This window comes from Dreissena polymorpha, chromosome 6, assembly GCF_020536995.1.
Source record: "Dreissena polymorpha isolate Duluth1 chromosome 6, UMN_Dpol_1.0, whole genome shotgun sequence".
Taxonomy (NCBI): Eukaryota; Metazoa; Mollusca; class Bivalvia; order Myida; family Dreissenidae; genus Dreissena; species Dreissena polymorpha.
The window spans coordinates 63,656,643-63,680,295 of record NC_068360.1 but is presented as its reverse complement, the minus strand read 5'-3'; the positions used below and the strand labels follow the sequence as shown (position 1 = coordinate 63,680,295).

At 37.3% G+C, this 23,653-nt stretch overlaps 1 protein-coding gene across 4 annotated transcripts; it reads left to right on the top strand.

The window, feature by feature from the left end:
• Positions 1-140: 140 nt before the first annotated feature.
• On the top strand, positions 141-17,289 carry LOC127833658 (mucin-5AC-like). 4 transcript variants are annotated; one of them, XM_052359055.1, is made up of 7 exons: positions 141-1,328; positions 4,578-4,800; positions 5,289-5,305; positions 11,619-11,720; positions 12,425-12,489; positions 13,192-13,373; positions 15,123-17,289. In XM_052359055.1, the coding sequence occupies exons 1-7, from the start codon at positions 624-626 to the stop codon at positions 17,147-17,149; spliced, it is 3,321 nt and encodes a 1,106-aa protein (XP_052215015.1). In that variant the 5' UTR covers positions 141-623; the 3' UTR covers positions 17,150-17,289. The 4 variants fall into 4 exon arrangements, with proteins under 4 accessions (XP_052215015.1, XP_052215016.1, XP_052215018.1 ...); XM_052359056.1 differs by lacking the exon at positions 11,619-11,720 and adding an exon at positions 7,265-7,366; XM_052359058.1 differs by lacking the exons at positions 11,619-11,720; positions 12,425-12,489 and adding exons at positions 7,265-7,366; positions 8,070-8,134.
• The last annotated feature ends 6,364 nt before the right edge of the window (positions 17,290-23,653 follow it).

Sequence of the window (23,653 nt, the reverse complement as noted above, 5' to 3'; positions counted from 1 at the left end):
GAATATCCGATCAATTATTCAACAATATGTACACGTCTCAATGTTAAACGATTACAGTGGGTAAGTATGAATGGTTTGTAAAGGGATCGAATTTCTGAACACAGTGTTTCGTTTCTAGTCCCTTTAAAAATAGCCGGGTATATAAGCACTGTAATGGGAATTGTGAGGCATAGTTTACATTGGATTTTTAAACAGTGTTCACATTTGTTTTTCTAAATCATCGTCATAGGCCGATTCTATGATTGAATTATCATTCGATTACATGATAATTTAGTTTTCGTACTTGTGGGGTAAAGTGTCGGAATTACAATCAGATAAATTATGTTGATTAACATATATGTACATGAAGTAACCTATTGAATTTAACAGTACGGTTATAGTTTATATTCGAAGCTTTTACACAAGAAAAACAAACACTGTAAGATTAAGAGATTACCCCGGAAATTCGTAATTTATCTCATTAAGGATAAACAAATATTTGTATAAAACATATGTCAATTTTTAATGAAGTAAACAATGATTTAATAAGTCAATCGGAAAACAGAAATCATATAATGTGAAATATTGCATAAAACTATAAAAAAAACTTTTGAGAAATCGCATACATAGTTTAATAGAAAACAATGGACTACTCATATGCAGACCTACGCCGGAATGGCGGACTGGGGATATCACGAACCGAGGACGGGTACATCGATTTCAACCGCACGCGACCCACGGGGCTTTCGCAGACCCACGTTGGAGCATCTCAGAAGGGGAACCCGTTTGGCTGGGGCGCTTTGGGTCCAACCGTCTACCAGCCCAGGGGTGGTTTAAACCCTGGCCAGAGGTCAACTCAACTAGGTCAAACTAATATAGAGGACGACTTGTTTGTCACACGCATGACTGACTTCCGGTCCACAATGCCTCCACCTGACTATGGTGCAAGCCAATCGGATGATATTAAAGTCACTCTAGGGGCCGGGAGATCCGAAATGTACCCATTGGAACAGGTTACCGAACAAACGTTAAATTCATCGTCAGCGGATAAACGTAAGAGCGCGAAAAGGAAAGAAGGACGATCTAACAAAGCTGACGTCAGAGCGACACGAGCGTCCGGTAAATATGCTGATGGCGGATATGGTGTAAGTAACAATTATTACCAACATGGAGGCCTTGGTGCGACGGGCACTCCGGAAGGAGCGGACCGGAAGTCACGCGGCCATAATTACACGTTTGACTCGGAGGACGTCGCTAGTTGGCAAACCGACAACTTTCACGTGCCGGGCTGGAGAACTTTGGCGACTACACCGACATTCATGGATCAATTCTATGAGCAATTTAGACAGGTAACACCGGCGATTGTTGCATATGAATTGTTTATGTTTGATGAGTTAAATGCAAATGTAAAACAAATTTAGTAATGCATTAGATAAAATGTAGTCGAGAAAATACGATATAATTATTTAATTTATTTTCCGTAAAATAACACAGGTACCTCTATTATTTTTTCATGTTAAAGTGCCTAATGAACATAATGCCAACATATCTGCATTTTCAATAACTAAATTGGATTGTCAACTGCATACTCTTCCATCGTCATACATTTTATTTATGAAAAGCAGGGCATGCAACGATAATATTAAGGGCGTTAACTGTTGAACAAAACATTCAGGTTTGAATCGATACGAAACATTAACCATATAGGCCGGTTAATTGTTTCACTGTTTTGAACGAACTTGTCTCACAATAGTGTTACTGGACCGGACAGAAAGTAACATGAATATCATGTTTCTTCGGCTGTTTTTCGCTTTCTCTGATACTAAACATTAAAGGGACTTGTCTAAATATTGCGATGGCATTTTCTTAATAAATATTTCTTTAAACGTCTCAATATTGAAGTTTTTATGAAACAAATTGAATGGCATGGTTCATATATTTCAAAAAATCATAAAGGGTCCGCAAAAGCAGTACACATACAGAAATATGCTATAAATTCGTTTATGTGAAAGTACAAGTTGAAATAAATGAACTTATACATGTACAATACAGGTCTCCCGTAGATCAAACAATTTGTTATACTTAATCATATAATGTGAATCACGATCTCACTACGTTTGAAATTTCATAAAAAAGTAGCATTAACAAAACTAGAAATGGCGCGTCAGAGGTCGACGCGTATCCCCACGCCGCATGTTTGACCCAGGGGCGCCCCATGGTTGGTAATGGGTCCATGCATAGTTGAGATTGACCGTATTGTCATAAGAGAAGTTCAGTATCAATTAGAATTGAATCGGTGTAGAAATGAAGAAATAATAGTAAAAGACAATTTTGGGTGGGTGTGGCCTATTATGGGTGGGGCGCCCCAGGGTTGGTAAAGGGGCCATACATAGTTGAGGTTGGCCGTATTGTCATTAGAGAAGTTCAGTATCAATTTGAAGACAATCGGTGTAGAAATGAAGACATTATAGTAAAAGGCAATTTTTGTGTGGACGTGGCCAATGTGGCCGGGGCGCCCCAGGTTTGGTAATGGCGCCATGCATAGTTAAGATTGACTGTATTGTAATAAAAGAGGTCCAGTATCAATTTGAAGTGAATCGGTGTAGAAATGAAGAAATTATAGAAAAAGGCAATTTTGGGTGGGCGTGGCCTATGTGGGTGTGGCCTAGAATGGACGGGGCGCCCCAGGGTTGGTAATGGGGCCATACATAGTTGAGATTGACCGTATTGTCATAAGAGAAGTTCAGTATCAATTAGAAGTGAATCGGTGTAGAAATGAAGAAATTATAGTAAAAGACAATTTTGGGTGGGTGTGGCCTATTATGGGCGGGGCGCCCAAGGGTTGGTAATGGGGCCTTACATAGTTGAGATTGACCGTATTGTCATAAGAGAAGTTCAGTATCAATTTGAAGTAAATCGGTGTAGAAATGAAGAAATTATAGTAAAAGGCAATTTTGGGTGGACGTGGCCTATGTGGGCGGGGCGCCCCAGGGTTGGTTATGGCGCCATGCATAGTTGAGATTGACCGTATTGTCATAAAAGAGGTTCAGTATCAATTTGAAGTGAATCGGTGTAGAGATGAAGAGATTATAGTAAAAGGCAATTTTGGGTGGGCATGGCCTTTGTTGGCGGGGCGCCCCAGGGTTGGTAATGGAGCCATGCATAGTTGAGATTAACTGTATTGTCATAAGAGAGGTTCAGTATCAATTTGAAGTGAATCGGTGTAGAAATGAAGAAATTATAGTAAAAGGCAATTTTCGGTGGTCGTGGCCTATGTGGGCGGGGCGCCCCAGGGTTGGTAATGGGGCCATGCATAGCTGAGATTGACCGTATTGTCATAAGAGAGGTTCAGTATCAATTTGAAGTGAATCGGTGCAGAAATGAAGAAATTATAGTAAAAGCAATTTTGGGTGGGCGTGGCCTATGTGGGCGTGGTGCCCTAGGGTTGGTAATGGGGCCATGCATAGCTGAGATTGACCGTATTGTTATAAGAGAGGTTCAGTATCAATTTGAAGTGAATCGGTGTAGAAATGAAGAAATTATAGTAAAAGGCAATTTTGGATGGGCGTGGCCTATGTGGCCGGGGCGCCCCAGGGCTGGTAATGGGGCCATGCATAGTTGAGATTGGCCTCATTGTCATAAGAGAGGCTCAGTATCAATTTGAAGTATATCGGTGCTGAAATGAAGAAGTTAATGTAAAATAACATAAAAAAATGAGTGAAAATCTCTGACCCGGCCCCGCCCCAACCCCCATAACTTTTGACCCAGGGGTCAGATCAAAATTCCGTCACTGTCACCGTTACACATATGCTCATAGCAACCATGTATGTAAGTTTCAAGGTCCTAGTGCTAATAGTGTAGGAGGAGCAGGTGGCCAGGACGGACGGACAGACGCACATCAATACAATATTCCTACTTTTTCTCCGAAAAACGTGGGGATAAAAAGAACCTAAAACACTTAAGTCCTAAACGTATATTTCTAGCTTAAATCGGTGACTATACTAGTTCTCATCTTGAAAAGGAGGCCATTATTTCCACAAAAATATCACAATTTATTATTAACGACATATAATTTCGAGTACATTTCTAAGGCCTTATTTTTGCTTAATAATACTTAATATTTTCATATAGTAAAGCTTTGTTTTTATATCGGGACTGACATTTTTTAAAATTGTATATTAGTAAAACTGTGAAGGTCCTCTTAAATTTAAATTACACACACAACAGTGTATTATAATTAAAGGAAGACTTTCTTATCAAATGTACATGCAGAACATGTTGAGTGGCACAACATTCAAATATTGACTTTTTCTCAATTCGAGTATCAGCAACGACTTAAGTTTTTAAGTGTTATGGATAATTTTGAATGTTTACATAAAAGAAAATCGAATAAAAATATTCTTATCTACGTCCTTTTGGAAACTTGAATATACGACAGATACCGGTACGCGCAAATTAGACAATCACAATCCAAGGAAAATAACCTTAACTATTGTGTCAATTCGCAAATATTCTTGTGACGCAAGTGTGTGCATCTACTTAATAAACAGTTGTTTTTACCTGTGGGTAAGTTGATATCCGAATATGATCTGTTTCAGCTGAAAACCAAGTGGAGCCCGTACGACCCATCAACACAACGTCAGAACTGGTCCGAGCAGAGCAGCACCACCGGAAAAGGTTCCACGACCTCCACCGACATAGAGCAGAGAGTCTGTCGGCGTCGGCTGTGTATTGCTACCCTGATCGCCTTCTCTCTGCTTGCCATTGTCGCCGTCATCGTCCCCGTCATTGTTTTAGTGACCGCCGACAATAATACAATGGGTAAATGTAGGAGATTTGAATACACGCCATAATTAGTATAGACCGCTCGCAAACACTAACCTGATACTCGAATGTGTCTCAGATGCTCAATCTTGCCGATGCATTCGACCGTATATGAATGAGTCGTTCTCTGTGAAAAGGGGGTTTAATGCATGTGTGTGAAGTGTCGTCCCAGATTAGCCTGTGCAGTCCGCACCGGCTAATCAGGGACGACACTTTCCGCCTTAATTTGATTTTTGCTAAGAAGAGACTTATTTGAAACGATAAATATCAGAAAAGCGGAAAGAGTCGTCCGTGATTAGCCTGTGCGGACTACACAGACTAATCTGGGACGATACTTTACGCACATTTATTAAACCTTCCTTTCACAGAGCGCAGCACAAATATATTTAAACTAACTAACGTAGTTTTAAGACCAGACGGATACATACCATTAAACTAAATAACGTCGTTATAACACCTGACGGTTACATAACGTTTTGTTTCAGAAGTTAGACTAGAGCAGGTTAATATGCGTGTAATATTCACGAGTATTTCTAAACGTGTTTTCATCAATTTGCTGTAAATTTAAATTATTGATAGCAAATGCTCCAGGGAGCTATTGACAGACATAACCTGTTTACGACCTCATTCATTAAGTGTTTTAAGATTTATATGTATACGAATGCAGTGTTTTGTGTTGCACTCGAGAAAAGTCCAAACATCGCTCGAACTTGTATGGAATTGAAGGAAACAAACATATCCGTGAGTTTTTATTGAAAAGGGACAATGTGTGCAACCACGAAATTCGCAATGGAACTCTTGTTTCCTAATGAATGCAATAAAAAGAGTGCACTTAAGTAATGGTTGCCACGGTTATGGGTTCGATCCCCACTGTGGGAGCCTTATTTAGATCTTCATCGTTGACACCAAGCACTGGGTCTATCCATGAAACGGACTCGAGAGCGTTTCAATAAGCCGTTGGCGTTTGATGCTCTTGAGCTTAAATAAAATAGTTTACACTAAAAAAATAATGACCTTTTCATATGCTGCCAATCTAATTTTGCTCAATACTTATTCAAACAATTGACGCTTTGTAATTAACAACACGGTATTACAGTTGATTGCTCTGGTATATTAACAGTTATATTTTTGTTCTGTGTTTTGCAATCTTCAATTACAGTTTTATTCCATAGCTACATTACAATTCATGTTTTCCACACATTCAATTTGCAACTCGTATGCAAACATATGCATTTGAGATGAAACGATTGTTCATCGAACAATTAGTTGGATCAGAAAAAATTACACATTTATTAAATAAGCCTACAGGTTGAACATAGTAACGTTCTAATAATACATATACACGACGGTGATTTTGAAAAAGTTTAGTGGGAGCTTCTCATTCAGATATTTTCACAAAATGAAAATAACCATACAGTATAACCCATCACTCAATCCGAATAAGCACTCATGCCATTTAAGAGGCAGCAACACATTTTGACACATTTTGTAGACCTGAGCATGTTTATTTTTGAATAAATATACATGCAGTAAATCTCATTTTGTACACATAATTTCAACCCGTTGCCACAGTGGATATTCTGAAGATTAGAAGACAAATAATATATTTTTTCTGCACATTATTTAACTTCAAATTAACTTGTGATATTTTATACCACAATATATAAAACTTTTCATAACGATTTTTGTGTAATTATTATCTTTAAAATACAGCTGCTGCCACAACCACCACTGCTGCTACAACCACTTCTGCAACTACAGCCACTTCTGCCACAACCACCGCGGGTTCTACAACCATTCCTGCTGAAACAACAACCGCTGCTGCTACCACCATCCCTGCTTCTGCAACCACCGACAATAATACAATGGGTAGAGATAGAAGATTTGAATACACGCCATTATTTGTATAGATCGCTCGCAAACACTAACCGCATACTCGAATGTGTCTCAGAAGCTCAATGCTGTCGGTGCATTCGACCTTATATAAATTGACAATGCTCTGTGAAAAGGGGGTTTAATGCATATGCGTAAAGTTTCGTCCCAGATTAGCCTGCACAATCCGCACAGGCTTATCAGGGAAGACACTTTCCGCCGAAATTGGATTTTTGCTTAGAAGAGAATTTCTTTTAACAGAAAATATCATAAAAGCTGATAGTGTCGTCCCTGATTAGCATGTGCGTACTGTATGGGCTAATCTAGGACGACATTTTACGCAATGCATTAGACCCCCTTTTCAGAGAGCATGGCCCAAGATCATTTAAACTAACTAACGTCGTTATAAGACCAGACGGTTACATAACATTAAACTAACAAACGTCGTTAAAAGACCAAACGGTTACACAAAATTAAACTAACTAACGTCGTTAAAAGACACGGTTACATAACATTAAACTAATTAACGTCGTTATAAGAACAGACGGTTACATAACTTTTTTTTGTTTCAGAGTTTATACGTGAGCAGGTCAATATGCGTGTGAGAAGCACGAGCGAAAATTTCGACCCGAAGCTTGCTGACAATACATCGGAGGAATTTCGTAACGTGTCGCAACGCTTCTGCCAAGAGGTTAGTACATCGACAACATATCTTAGAAAACAGGAGTGTGGAAAAATTGGGAAGTGCAAAAATATAGAAATAACAAAGAAAGAGAATTTGAAAATTATGACAATCAATCAATAAGGAATAAAAAAATGAATTTGGCAAAACAGCAAAGAATTCGAAGAAATATGGATACAAAGAAAAATATAAACATAAAACAACAGCAACATGAGATTGAAAATAAATCTTAGAAATATACTATTTGTTAAATATTTCAATAAAGTATATGTATATATACACACATAAAAGAGTTCCATTTTCTTTTGATTTTCAGTGCCCACTCAGATTGGCATTGGGTGTCTATCATTTTAATTTTTAATGTTTGTTGTTTATGTTTGTTACTTCGGATTTATCGCAGTTTTCACAGTTTTACAGTCATATAACGGCGTTCACTCAAGCTTTTTTCTGGGTACGCTGATTTACCAGTACTTAGTGAACATACTTAACTCAGATGTAGAGGTTAATGACCGTAAAAATCACCCTCAGGGCAAATATCACACAGGTTTTGCGGCCGGGCCGGGAATCGAACTCGTGATCTTGGTTTCTCCGCACTCTACCATCTCATTTTTGCTTTATTTCACTTGAACATTAAATGGTAATGACATGATTAATGTACCTCACATATTATTGCATGTGTATCAGATTCGTATCGTATTAGACCGATTTGTAGGTTGAGACGAATTGCAAGAACTCAACAGCTGCTGTGTTCGAAAGATGTAATGTTACCAGCATAGAGTAAGTTATTCAGTATTGTAAATTGTACACGCGGTGTGCTGTGCATATTCGACAAACGTATCGTTGTTGGCAAATTAATAACAACGCGATGCCAATGTGACAAGCCTGCTATACATTTGTATGCACAATATTCGAATTCGTACGAAACTATGGAAATAATATAATAAAATATCTACATTACGCATTAAGCCACGAATAAATATTTATATAGCACGGCAGTTAAGGAGGCATATTGTAGCATAATAAGCATCTGAGCATGGAAGCGATCTATTAGACTCGCTATGTATTAATCAATGTGAGGGATATGTCGTTTGTTTCGTGTTTAATTATAATATATAGATGTGCATTGTAAACATGACGTGCATATTGCATTGATTGTATAAACTTTTATCAAATTTCAATAAATATAAACTTAACTAAAATGCTGTACAAGAAAAAAAACCCATATAGGAACGAAGATAAATACATAGAAGTTACGACTTTGTGAGTTTTCAGTTAAGTTGCGTACAATTGTCAATTTTTAATTATAAACATATATGCTGGAGATATATTTCACATATATATTTAGTCGTTTATAAACATTATTAAAGAAAAACAGTATTGTACATTTTGTTCCTTTACAATGTCTGTTTTACACTCAAATCAGCGCTTTCCTAATGGATATAAGAAGTATGTGATTAGTTGTTGTTGTTGTTATTTTCAGGAATGGCAGCATAATAATCAACTTCATTATAGTGATAATACGCTCAAGTAACCTCAGCAACGAGCAGCTGGCAGAATATATCGGAATACAGAACGGAACAGCCGGGACAATAGGACAGTTCGAGATCGCCGAAGTCAAAGTGACGTCACGGACACAACTAAAGGAAAATGAAACTCCAAACAGTGAGTAATAATCACGAGTATTTCATAATGTGTTTTCTTCAATTTGTTGTGACATAGTCTTAAAAATTCAACACACATACACAAGTCCTTTTCAGTGTTCATATCGATTTATTTCTATTGATTAAATTCCAACAACGTTTTCCTTGTTTGTAAAACATTCTAAACTATAAGTTAAAAGTAATGGTCTTTTGGCCCCATGACAATAACAAATCGTGTGACCGTTATGTGCGGCCTTGTACGCGAATCTCTTACTACCGTCTACGGGAGAACAGTGTAGTAATATAGATTGGAACACCCAATGTTGACGTGTCAATTTCCGACGGGATCTTGTGCAAAACCAGATACCCAAGACAAACAAGGAAGTCCGCTATTTACATGAAATCATACAACATTCATTCTGCCGGCTGCATACCCGAGACGTGCAATTATCGAGATAAGCAACGAGTAATTTTTTTGTTGTTCGTCTCATATAGTTTGATGTTTTTTTTTTTATATAATTACCATCTGTATCGGTCATCTGATATCGTTCTGAAGCATGTATCCGTTCATTCATTGATTAGCTTGGCTCTTTGTATGTTAGATATTGCTTATAGTAAGGATTTTTGACAATGTCGTGACCCATTAAAAAATAGAATTTCTGTATAATATTTTGTATACTAATATTTTTAATTAATATAATATTTAACTTGTTACGCTACAAGCTTTTGACAAACATAACCTCTTTACGACCTCCTTCAATAAGTGTTTAAAGATTTATATGTATACGGATGCAGTGTTTTGTGTTGCACTCGGGAAAAGTCCAAAAATCGCTCGAACTTGTATGGAATTGAAGGAAACAAACATAATCGTGAGTTTTTATTGAAAAGGGACCATGTGTGCAACCACGAAATTCGCAATGGAACTCTTGTTTCCTAATGAATGCAATAAAAAGAGTGCACTTAAGTAATGGTTGCCGCGGTTATGGGTTCGATCCCCACTGTGGAAGCCTTATTTAGATCTTCATCGTTGACACCAAGCACTGGGTCTATCCATGAAACGGACTCGAGAGCGTTTCAATAAGCCGTTGGCGTTCGATGCTCTTGAGCTTAAATAAAAAGGTTTACACTAAAAAAATAATGACCTTTTCATATGCTGCCAATCTAATTTTGCTCAATACTTATTCAAACAATTGACGATTTGTAATTAACAACACGATACTACAGTTGATTGCTTTGTTGTATGTACAGTTATATTTGTGTTCTGTGTTTTGTAAACTTCAATTACAGTTTTATTACATAGCCACGTTACAATTCCTCTAAAATTTTGTTATAAGTCATGCTTTTCTCACACATTCAATGTGCAATACGTATGCAAACATATGCATTTGAGATTAAACGTTTGTTCATCGAACAATTAATTGGATCAGAAAAACTTACACATTTATTAAATAAGCCTACAGATTGAAAATAGTAACGTTCTAATAATACATATACACGATGGTGATTTTGAAAAAGTTTAGTGGGAGCTTCTCATGCAGATGTTTTCGCAAAATGAAAATAATACTACAGTATAACCCATCACTCAATCCGAATAAGCACTCACGCCATTTAAGAGGCAGCAACACATTTTGACACATTTTGTAGACCTGAGCATGTTTATTTTTGAATAATTATGCATGCAGTAAAACTCATTTTGTACACATAATTTCAACCCGTTGCCACAGTGAAATATTCTGAAGATTAGAAGACAACAAAAATATATTTATTTTCTGTACATTATTTAACTTCAAATTAACTTGTGATATTTTATACCACAATATATAAAACGTTTCATAACGATTTTTGTGTAATTATTATCTTTAAAATACAGCTGCTGCCACAACCACCACTTCTGATGCTACAACCACTTCTGCAGCTACAGCCACTTCTGCCACAACCACCGCTGCTTCTACAACCATTCCTGCTGAAACAACAACCGCTGCTGCTACCACCATCCCTGCTTCTGCAACCACCGACAATAATACAATGGGTAGAGATAGAAGATTTGAATACACGCCATTATTTGTATAGATCGCTCGCAAACACTAACCGCATACTCGAATGTGTCTCAGAAGCTCAATGCTGTCGGTGCATTCGACCTTATATAAATTAACAATGCTCTGTGAAAAGGGGGTTTAATGCATATGCGTAAAGTTTCGTCCCAGATTAGCCTGCACAATCCGCACAGGCTTATCAGGGAAGGCACTTTCCGCCGAAATTGGATTTTTGCTTAGAAGAGAATTTCTTTTAACAGAAAATATCATAAAAGCTGATAGTGTCGTCCCTGATTAGCATGTGCGTACTGTATGGGCTAATCTAGGACGACATTTTACGCAATGCATTAGACCCCCTTTTCAGAGAGCATGGCCCAAGTTCATTTAAACTAACTAACGTCGTTATAAGACCAGACGGTTACATAACATTAAACTAACAAACGTCGTTAAAAGACCAAACGGTTACACAAAATTAAACTAACTAACGTCGTTAAAAGACACGGTTACATAACATTAAACTAATTAACGTCGTTATAAGAACACACGGTTACATAACTTTTTTTTGTTTCAGAGTTTATACGTGAGCAGGTCAATATGCGTGTGAGAAGCACGAGCGAAAATTTCGACCCGAAGCTTGCTGACAATACATCGGAGGAATTTCGTAACGTGTCGCAACGCTTCTGCCAAGAGGTTAGTACATCGACAACATATCTTAGAAAACAGGAGTGTGGAAAAATTGGGAAGTGCAAAAATATAGAAATAACAAAGAAAGAGAATTTGAAAATTATGACAATCAATCAATAAGGAATAAAAAAATGAATTTGGCAAAAACAGCAAAGAATTCGAAGAAATATGGATACAAAGAAAAATATAAACATAAAACAACAGCATCATAAGATTGAAAATAAATCTTAGAAATATACTATTTGTTAAATATTTCAATAATGTATATGTATATATACTCACATAAAAGAGTTCCATTTTCTTTTGATTTTCAGTGCCCACTCAGATTGGCATTGGGTGTCTTTCATTTTAATTTTTAATTTTTGTTGTTTATGTTTGTTACTTCGGATTTATCGCAGTTTTCACAGTTTTACAGTCATATAACGGCGTTCACTCACGCTTTTTTCTGGGTACGCTGATTAACCAGTACTTAGTGAACATACTTAACTCAGATGTAGAGGTTAATGACCGTAAAAATCACCCTCAGGGCAAATATCACACAGGTTTTGCGGCCGGGCCGGGAATCGAACTCGTGATCTTGGTTTCTCCGCACTCTACCATCTCATTTTTGCTTTATTTCATATGAACATTAAATGGTAATGACATGATTAATGTACCTCACATACTATTGCATGTGTATCAGATTCGTATCGTATTAGACCGATTTGTAGGTTGAGACGAATTGCAAGAACTCAACAGCTGCTGTGTTCGAAAGATGTAATGTTACCAGCATAGAGTAAGTTATTCAGTATTGTAAATTGTACACGCGGTGTGCTCTGCATATTCGACAAACGTATCGTTGTTGGCAAATTAATAACAACGCGATGCCAATGTGACAAGCCTGCTATACATTTGTATGCACAATATTCGAATTCGTACGAAACTATGGAAATAATATAATAAAATATCTACATTACGCATTAAGCCACGAATAAATATTTATATAGCACGGCAGTTAAGGAGGCATATTGTAGCATAATAAGCATCTGAGCATGGAAGCGATCTATTAGACTCGCTATGTATTAATCAATGTGAGGGATATGTCGTTTGTTTCGTGTTTAATTATAGTATATAGATGTGTATTGTAAACATGACGTGCATATTGCATTGAGTGTATAAACTTTTATCAAATTTCAATAAATATCAACTTAACTTAAATGCTGTACAAGAAAAAAAAACATATAGGAAAGAAGATAAATACATAGAAGTTACGACTTTGTGAGTTTTCAGTTAAGTTGCGTACAATTGTCAATTTTTAACCATTAACATATATGCTGGAGATATATTTCACATATATATTTAGTCGTTTATAAACATTATTAAAGAAAAACAGTATTGTACATTTTGTTCCTTTACAATGTCTGTTTTACACTCAAATCAGCGCTTTCCTAATGGATATAAGAAGTATGTGATTAGTTGTTGTTGTTGTTATTTTCAGGAATGGCAGCATAATAATCAACTTCATTATAGTGATAATACGCTCAAGTAACCTCAGCAACGAGCAGCTGGCAGAATATATCGGAATACAGAACGGAACAGCCGGGACAATAGGACAGTTCGAGATCGCCGAAGTCAAAGTGACGTCACGGACACAACTAAAGGAAAATGAAACTCCAAACAGTGAGTAATAATCACGAGTATTTCATAATGTGTTTTCTTCAATTTGTTGTGACATAGTCTTAAAAAATCAACACACATACACAAGTCCTTTTCAGTGTTCATATCGATTTATTTCTATTGATTAAATTCCAACAACGTTTTCCGTGTTTGAAAAACATTCTAAACTACAAGTTAAATGTTATAGCCTTTTGGCCCCATGACAATAACAAATCGTGTGACCGTTATGTCCGGCCTTGTACGCGAATCTCTTTCTACCGTCTACTGAAGAACAGTGTATTAATATAGATTGGAACACCCAATATTGACGTGTCAATTTCCGACGGGATCTTGTGCAAAACTAGATACTCAAGACAAACAAGGAAGTCCGCTATTTACATGAAATCATACAACATTCAATCTGCCGGCTGCATACCCGAGACGTGCAATTATCGAGATAAGCAACGAGTAATTTTTTTGTTGTTCGTCTCATATAGTTTGATGTTTTTTTTTTAAATATAATTACCATCTGTATCGGTCATCTGATATCGTTCTGAAGCATGTATCCGTTCATTCATTAATTAGCTTGGCTCTTTGTATGTAAGATATTGCTTATAGTAGGGATTTTTGACAATGTCGTGACCCATTAATAAAATTGAATTTCTGTATAATATTTTGTATACTAATATTTTAAATTAATATAATATTTAACTTGTTACGCTACAAGCTTTTGACCTCCTTCAATAAGTGTTTAAAGATTTATATGTATACGAATGCAGTGTTTTGTGTTGCACTCGGGAAAAGTCCAAGAATCGCTCGAACTTGTATGGAATTGAAGGAAACAAACATATCATTGAGCAATGGAATTCTTGTTTCCTTATAAATGCAATAAAAAGGTTACACTTAAGTAATGGTAGCCGCGGTTACGGGTTCGATCCCCACTGTGGGAGCGTTCTTTAGATCTTCATCGTTGACGCCAAGCACTGGTTCTTCCCATGAAACGGACTCGAGAGCGTTTCAATAAGCCGTTGGCGTTTGATGCAAAAGAGCTAAAAAAAAAAGTTTACACTAAAAAAAACGTGACCTTTTTATATGCTGCCAATCTTATTTTGCTCAATACTTATTCAAATAATTGACGATTTGTAATTAACAACACGGTATTACAGTTGATTGCTCTGTTGTATTTACAATTATGTTGTTTGTTCTGTGTTTTGCAATCTTCAATTACCGTTTTATTACATAGCCACGTTACAATACCTCTGAAATTTTGCTATAAGTCATGTTTTCTCACACATTCAATGTGCAATACGTATGCAAACATATGCATTTGAGGTGAAACGTTTGTTCATCGAACAATCAATTGGATCAGAAATTTACAAATTTATTAAAATCGTTAACATACTGAACATGGTAACTTTCGTACAATATACACGATGGTGATTTTTCAATTGTTTAGTGGAAGCTTCCCATGCACATGTTGCGTCAAACAAAAAAGCTACACTATAACCCATCACAGAATTCGAATAAGGACGCACGCCATTTGAAAAGCAACATCTTTGGAAAAATTGTGTAGACCTGAGCATGTTTAGTTTTAAATCAGTATACGTGCAGTAAAACTTATTTTGTGCGCTCATTTCAACCCGTTATCCCAGTGAATAATATGCATATTATAGACAAATAGTAAATATTATTTGTGTACATTATTTAACTTTAAATTAACTTAGATATCACTTTCCATAAGATTTTGTTATAATCATTATCTTTAAAATACAGTTACTGCTACAACCACCGCTGCTGCTATAACCTCTGCTGCAAACACCACTTCTGATGCTACAACCACTGCTGCTGCTACAGCCACTTCTGCCACAACCACCGCTGCTTCTACAACCATTCATGCGGAAACAACAACCGCTGCTGCTACCACCACCACTGCTCCTACAACCACCACTGCGGCTACAACCACCACTGCTCCTACAACCACCACTGCGCCTACAACCACCACTGCGCCTACAACCACCACTGCGGCTACAACCACCACTGCTCCTACAACCACCACTGCTCCTACAACCACCACTGCGGCTACAACCACCACTGCGCCTACAACCACCACTGCGGCTACAACCACCACTGCGCCTACAACCACCACTGCGGCTACAACCACCACTGCTCCTACAACCACCACTGAGGCTACAACCACCACTGCAGCAACAACCGCCGCTACTGATACAAATACCGCTGCTACTACAACCAATGCTGCTGCTTCAACTACCACTGCTCCTACAACCAGTACTGCAGCTACAACCACTGCTTCTACAACAAACGCTGCTCTTACAACTACCGCTGATACTACAATCAACGCTGATACTACAACCAACGCTGATCCTACAACCACCGCCACTGCTACAGCCACCTCTACTGCTACAACTACAGTCTCTGCTTCCCCTACATCTACCGATGCTCCTACAACAACTGCTGCGGATACAACCACCGCTGCTACTCAAACTACTGTTGTTGCAACCACTGCCTCTCCTACAACTACGGCTGATCCAACAACAACCGATGCTACTACAACCACCGCTGCTCCTACAACAACCGCTGCTCCAACAACCACCGCTGCTCCTACAACCACCGCTGCTCCTACAACAACCGCTGCTCCTACAACTACCGGTTCTCCTACAACCACCGCTGCTCCTACAACAACCGATGCTCCTACAACCACCGCTTCTCCTACAACTACGGCTGCTCCTTCAACTACCGATGCTACTACAACCACCGCTTCTCCTACAACAACCGCTGCTCCTACAACTTCCGATGCTCCTACCACCACCGATGCTCCTACAACCACCGCTTCTCCTACAACTACGGACGCTCCTACAACAACCGCTGCTCCTACAACTACGGCTGCTCCTACAGCCACCGATGCTCCTACAACCACCGCTTCTCCTACAACTACGGACGCTCCTACAACCACCGCTGCTCCTACAACCACCGCTTCTCCTACAACAACCGATGCTCCTACAACCACCGCTGCTCCTACAACTTCCGACGCTCCTACAACAACCACTGCTCCTACAACTACGGCTGCTCCTACTACTACGGCTGCTTCTACAACTACGGCTGCTCCTACAACCACCGATGCTCCTACAACCACCGCTGCTCCTACAATCACCGCCTCTCTTACAACAACCGATGCTCCTTCAACCACCGATGCTCATACAACAATCGCTGCTCCTACAACTACCGATGCTCCTACAACCACCGCTTCTCCTACGACCACCGCTGCTCCTACAACCACCGCTTCTCCTACAACTACGGACGCTCCTACAACAACCGCTGCTCCTACAACTACGGCTGCTCCTACAACCACCGATGCTCCTACAACCACCGCTTCTCCTACAACTACGGACGCTCCTACAACCACCGCTGCTCCTACAACCACCGCTTCTCCTACAACAACCGATGCTCCTACAACCACCGCTGCTCCTACAACTTCCGACGCTCCTTCAACAACCGCTACTCCTACAACTACGGCTGCTCCTATAACAACCGATGCTCCTAAAACTTCTGATGCTCCTACAACAACAGATTTTCCTACAACCACCACTGCTCATACAACCACCGAGTCTCCTACAACCACCGCTGCTCCTACAACCACCGCTTCTCCTACAACCACCGCTGCTCCTACAACTACCGATGTTCCTATAACCACCGCTTCTCCTACAACCACCGCTGCTCCTACAACCGCCGCTGATTTTACAACCACCGCTCCTCATACAACCGTCGTTGAATCATCGACATAGATAACACACTATCATTTGGTGCTGTAAAATACGCATATTTAAATAAACGAATGTTGTGTTAGCTATAGGCATCTAACTTAATATTAGCGTACAACAAAATGGATAATAACATGCAAAAATAAAAATAAATTGACAATGATCGAGTTTCTTTTTATTTGTGAGTTATCAGTTCTAATCGGCTGTTTGTTCTTGTCATTTTATGATATGATATATTATGATGATTTATATGCGATAACAATAGCTCATTTAACTTACGAGAATATCTTTAAGTATTCAAGCAGTCTCAAACTGTGTTTTCTGATTGGCAATAATTGATCTCTCATAAAAAAAACTGTAAATGAGATAGTATGCAGATCTTAATTTTTGCATGTAACGGTCAAGTCTGCGATTTTTTCTAAAATATAATTCCATTGATTCTGCAATACGTTGTCCTGTCCCAAGATATCGTTGGTCATAATAACATTTCTTGCACGACAAGCGGTGCATAACATAACTACAAATAGACCTGTTATTATAAGTATAATCATAAAAGTAGTACATGTAGTAGAAGATTATGCATACCTTGATGTAAAGTGTTATCATTTCCAATGTTTGTTTAAAATGTTACTTTCGTGATGACTAAAGCCAGCCGTTTAAAGACATTGTCACTCATTTGAGATTCATTCTTAAGGGTATTTGCCTAAACTAATAAATTATTTCAATTTTGATTAAAATCTAAGCAAACCATGTTATGCTTCGCTTATCTTAGGCGTTTCTTAGTTCTATTTGAAGAGTTAGTAAATTGATACGAAACATTTACCATATAGATCGGTTGTTTCATGTCTGACAATAGTGCTTTTGAACCAGACAAAAAGTAGACTTAATATTATATTTTTCGGCGTTCCCTGATAAAGGACATTAAAGGGACTTATTTAACAATTCCGATTTATTTTTATTAATTATTATTTTTTTAAAAGGTCTTAATATTTTAGGGTCTATGGAACTAATTAAACGGACTTTTATACAGATTCAAAACAGCAAATTACATAAGAGTCCGACATAGCATTAAACACATAAAACAACAACAACAACAACAACATGCTGTACATACCGTTTCGTTTATGTGAAATGATGCGTTCAAGTTAATAAACTTAAAAACGTTACGTTTCAAGCCTCCCGTAGATCAAGTAATATGTAATTTTAAATAATATTGAAGGCCAAACACAATCGCACAGCTTTTGAGATTTAATTAAAAACAGAAGAGTTAACAAAAATAACTTGAAAACTGATCAAACTCATTCACGTAAATTGCAGAACAGAAAGTAGACTTAATATTATATTTTTCGGCGTTCCCTGATAAAGAACATTAAAGGGACTTATTCAACAATTCCGATTTAATTTTATTAATTTTTTTTTAAAAGGTCTTAATATTTTAGCGTCTATGGAACTAATTAAACGGACTTTTATACAGATTCAAAACAGCAAATTACATAAGAGTCCGACATAGCATTAAACACATAAAACAACAACAACAACAACATGCTGTACATACCGTTTCGTTTATGTGAAATAATGAGTTCAAGTTAATAAACTTAAAAACGTTACGTTTCAAGCCTCCCGTAGATCAAGTAATATGTAATTTTAAATAATATTGAAGGTCAAACACAATCGCACAACTTTTGAGATTTAATTAAAAAAAAAGAGTTAACAAAAATAACTTGAATACTGATCAAACTCATTCACGTAAATTGCGATTATAAAATGGGGAATATAAACTAGTTAGCATAAAATAAAGGCAATTGTGTTGCTTTTTTTGAATTTGAATTTATTATTAACGTTATATTATTTCGCCACTATTTAAGAAGCATCAATTTACTTATTAATACTACATACTTTTTTGTAAAGTATTGTTTTTCTTTTGAATCGGAAACTATATTTTAAGAAAATGCATAGACCGTGACTTTGTCCTTCTATATATAAATACATACAGACGTGTATTATAATTAAGAGGAAGACTTCCTGATAAAATGTACACGACGATCAGGAAGTGTGGCAGAACATGCAATTTTTCGCATTTCAATGTTCAGTATAAATTAAGTTGACCTTTATTTGATTTGGATTAGTTCAAATATTTACAAAATTGGGACATTTGATAAAAACTAATCTTAACTATGTATTGATGCAAACTTAAACATTCAACGCATATCTTCATATTAAACACAATCCAATAAATATGTCGCTCACACTGTATATAAGGGTTAAAGGGGAATAAGCTATAAGTGTACATTATTAACACATTGTTATGATATAATTATTAAAGGGGCCTTTTCAAAGATTTTGTAATGTTTTGAAGTTTTTCATTAAATGTTTTATATTGATAAATGTAAACATTGGATCTAAAAAGCTCCTCTAAAACAACTATTCACGACCTCCAACGACATTGATTGGAAAGTCTGTCGGTGTCGGCAGCATATCGCAGACCTGATTTGCTTCCCTCTGCTCGAAATAGTGGCTGTCTTTGTCCCCATCATCGTTTTTTTTGTAGCCGCCAACAATGGTACTTTTGATAAAGGTAGGAGATAAAATTACACGCCAAGAATTTTATAGATCGCACGCCAACATAAAACTGATACTCGAATGTGCCTCATACGCTCTATGCGTTCGATGCATTCGAGCTATGTAAATATATTTAAACGAACTAACGTCGTTTTAAGACTATAACATGCAACTGTGTCTAACAAGACTTGCAATGTGTAAACAATTTTGCTGTGTAAACAGTGTTCCAGTGTGAAACAGACCGCTTCCACGACAAAGCAACCGACCAATCCGCTAGTAGTAAGAGTGAATAGATATTTAATGATAATTGAACACAGATTCAAACAAGAGTACACAATTTAACGTGGCATATAATATTCCATCGTTTAAACATGTTAATGTAATACCATTTCCATCGGGACGTTTTTGAAACTTACTTGTTTGCAACTCAATAGTTTGTGGTAATCTAGTATTTTTTTACATATACTAGTAGCACATAGTTTTGATTCTACCCAATTAACAAATTCGGGTAAACGATCGGAAACGTAAATTCACTCTTTGATGTACTTATCTAACAGTTAGAATCAATTAACATTGATATGTTATGGATAATTCGTACAGATACAATGCCAATATGCAGTTTAAACACACCAACACACCAACCTTCAACTTGGTGACAATACAACAGAGACCTTCCCTAATTTCAACTGCACCTTTTATAAAAGAGATTAGTACTGTTTTAATTGTTGCACATACAGTATTATAACTAAGATCGGAAAGGCTGGGACAACTCTTCCAAAGTTTTAACAAACATATGAGGAAAATAAGTGTCTTACCTTTTCGAACATATTCAGATTTTTGAAGCATTGGCAAAGGCAAGAGGTAATAGTTGAGCATTGTATTTTCTCTGTATTGTTTGAAACTTTAAACAATGATTTTCTTTACCGACAATTTAGTTATGAATTATATTCAAATAATTCAAGTACAATTTACGTTCGAGAGCAGCACAAAATAACATTAACTGCGAGTTACTTGACAATAGTTTTGTGTTAAAATATACTACTACACTCCGTCTTTTTTCATAATCACTGCATTTATTTTTAGTAACGTGCGTGTTGAAATTTAAACTTAATGTGTGGAATTCCGAGTTATAATCAGATATTCAGTGCGTTGTAATACTGAGATAAATGTAAACTAGATACAGAGCGCGTGCAAATTTTCAATGCGGGCTATTAAAAGGCATTGAGTACACATGGCCAGTGCCATTAAATGCTACACATGCGAACCAAAGTATATTTTGGACATCACAAGATCATTCATGTAGCATCAATGTATCGCCCGGAAAACTACTTAACAAACATAACGACATACCGACAAGCATAGGGATCCGGCACAAAAAATCGTATATGATGTATAATATATTGACAAGGGGTTGAACATGCCAAATAGGCAGAATGTCACACATTCAACAAAAGTTCAAATTACAAAGTCATTATCGTTTAAAAGCTATAAACTTATATATAAAATTGTAGCTAAATAACATCTGCAAACGTTGGCAATAAACCTTTTTGCCTCATTTCAACCATTTAAGAATAACACAGTGAAAAATCGGACGAAATCGACAGTTTTCGCTAGGTAAGACAAAAACCCGCACTCCGATCTCACCATACCCTTCGTGTAAATGCGTGCTTACAAACTACGATTTCGTCCGATATGTCAGTGTGTTATTCTTAAACGGTAGAAATGATGCTAAGTTTTGTATGGCCAACGTTTGCAGATGATATTAAGCTACAATTGTATATATAGGTTGATAAATTTTAAACGATACTATACGTGTAGTGACAACTCAAAGTGTTGACTCTGGCTTTATAGTGACATCATCTAGACTCCAGTGCTTTAATGGAAACTTTGTAGAATCTAGTACCACCACAAAAAGTCCAATTGCTAAATCCAACATAATAGTGAAAAGTCCAACTGCTGAATCCAGTACAACAGTGACAATAGTTACAAGTCCAACTGCTGAATCCAGTACAATAGTGACAAGGTAAACTGCTGAATTCAGTACAATAGTGACAAGTTAAACTGTTGAAACAAGTACAATAGTGACAACAGTGACAGGTCAAACTGCTGAATCCAGTACAATACTGACATATCAAACTGATGAATCCAGTACAATAGTGACATGTCAAACTGGTGAATCCAGTACGACAGTGACAGGTCAAACTACTGAATCCAGTGCAATAATAACAAGTCCAACTGATGAATCCAGTACAATAGTGACAGGTCAAACTGCAGAATCTAGTACAATTGTGACACTAGTGACAAGTCCAACTGAAGATTCCTGTTCAACAGCGACGAGTCCAACTTCTCAATCCAGTAAAATAGAGACATAGTGACAAGTCCAATTTCAAAAATCCAGTACAATAGTGAAAGGCCTTACTGCAGAAGCCAGTACAATAGCGACAGGTCTAACTGCTAAATCCAGTTCCATATTGAAAAGTCCAACTTCTAAATCTTGAACTATAGTGCCCACTCCCACTTCTGAATCCAGTTTAATTCATTCTGCAAAATTCAACACCTTGTGGTATCTTCATCAATTTCTACTGCAGAATCCAATCGTATAGTTACAACTATTAGCGCATAGTGCTGTTATGGACACTCTTACTGCAAAATAAATTAATAAATTCTTCGACTAGAATCCAGTATAGTAGAGACAACTACAACTGCTGAGTCAATTACTATGATGACTACTGCTATTGCAGAATCCAGTACTATAGTGACAACTGCTACATCCAGTACTATATTGACAACATCTAAATAAAATAACAGTGCTATTTAAACAACTCCTACAGCAGAATCCAGCACAATAGTGACTAGTGATACTTCTGAGTCAAGTGCTATTGTAACAACTTCAACTGTTGAATCCAGTAATTTATTGACAGCACCTTAATCTAACTACAGTGCTAGTGTAGCAACTCCTACAGCAGAATATTTTGCAACAACTAAAACTGCCAAATCAATTACTTTAGTGACTACTCCTACAGCTGAAAACGGTTCTTTAGTGACTATTGCTACATACCGTACTATATTGACAGCACTTTAAACAAACTACAACGATATTGTAACAAATGCTACCGCAGAATCAAGTACTATAGTGAATACTACATCTGATGGGTCTAGTCCTATTGTAACAACTTCCACTGCAGAATCCAGTGCTATTGTGACAACTTAAACTTTTAAAACAAGTACTAAAGTGATAATTGCTGCTGAAGAGTCCAGTACCATAATGATACCTCAAACTTCCGATTTCAGTGTAAAAAAGTAGCATTGCCCACTGCCGAATCCAGTACTATAGCGATACCTCCTACTGCAGTATCCAGTACTATAGTGAATAAACCTACATCAAACAACAATAATATTATAACATCTCTTTCAGCAGAATCCAGTTATAGTAACAACTGCTACTGCAGAGTCCAGTACCATAATGCGAACTCAAATTTTCGAATTTAGTGCAATAGTAACAACGCCTACTGCCGAATCCAGTACTATAGCGATAACTCCTACTGCAGTATCCAGTGCCTTAGTAACAACTCCAGCTGTTGTATCCAGTTATGCAACGACAACTGTTGCTGCAGAATCCATTACTACAGTGACAAATGTCACGACAGAGTACAGTACCATACTAACAGCTCAAACTTCCAAATTGAACGAAATTATAGCAACGCATATTGCCGAATCTAGTACAATGGTGATAACACCTACAGCAGTATCCAGTGATTTAGGTAGAACTACAGCGGCAGCATTTAGCATTATAATGACAACTTTAATGGTAAATTGCAGCGAAACCGTAACACCAGACGACGCATTATAAACTTTGAAGCCAGTCAAAAACCTTTAAGGTTCCGTTCGTAACGTGTCATGTCTACCAGGTGTGACATGGCGGCCAGGTTCAGATACCTTCCTCGTTGGGATGCGGTTGGAGAGTGGCGT

What these genes read in the sequence shown, in the direction of transcription:
- LOC127833658 (XM_052359055.1), top strand. Translation starts at nt 624, where the DNA reads ATGGACTACTCATATGCAGACCTACGCCGGAATGGCGGACTGGGGATA. An exon ending in TGTAATGTTACCAGCATAGA is followed by an intron (nt 12,490 to 13,191) that starts GTAAGTTATTCA and finishes TGTTATTTTCAG; the next exon opens with GAATGGCAGCATAATAATCA. An exon ending in GGAAAATGAAACTCCAAACA is followed by an intron (nt 13,374 to 15,122) that starts GTGAGTAATAAT and finishes TTTAAAATACAG; the next exon opens with TTACTGCTACAACCACCGCT.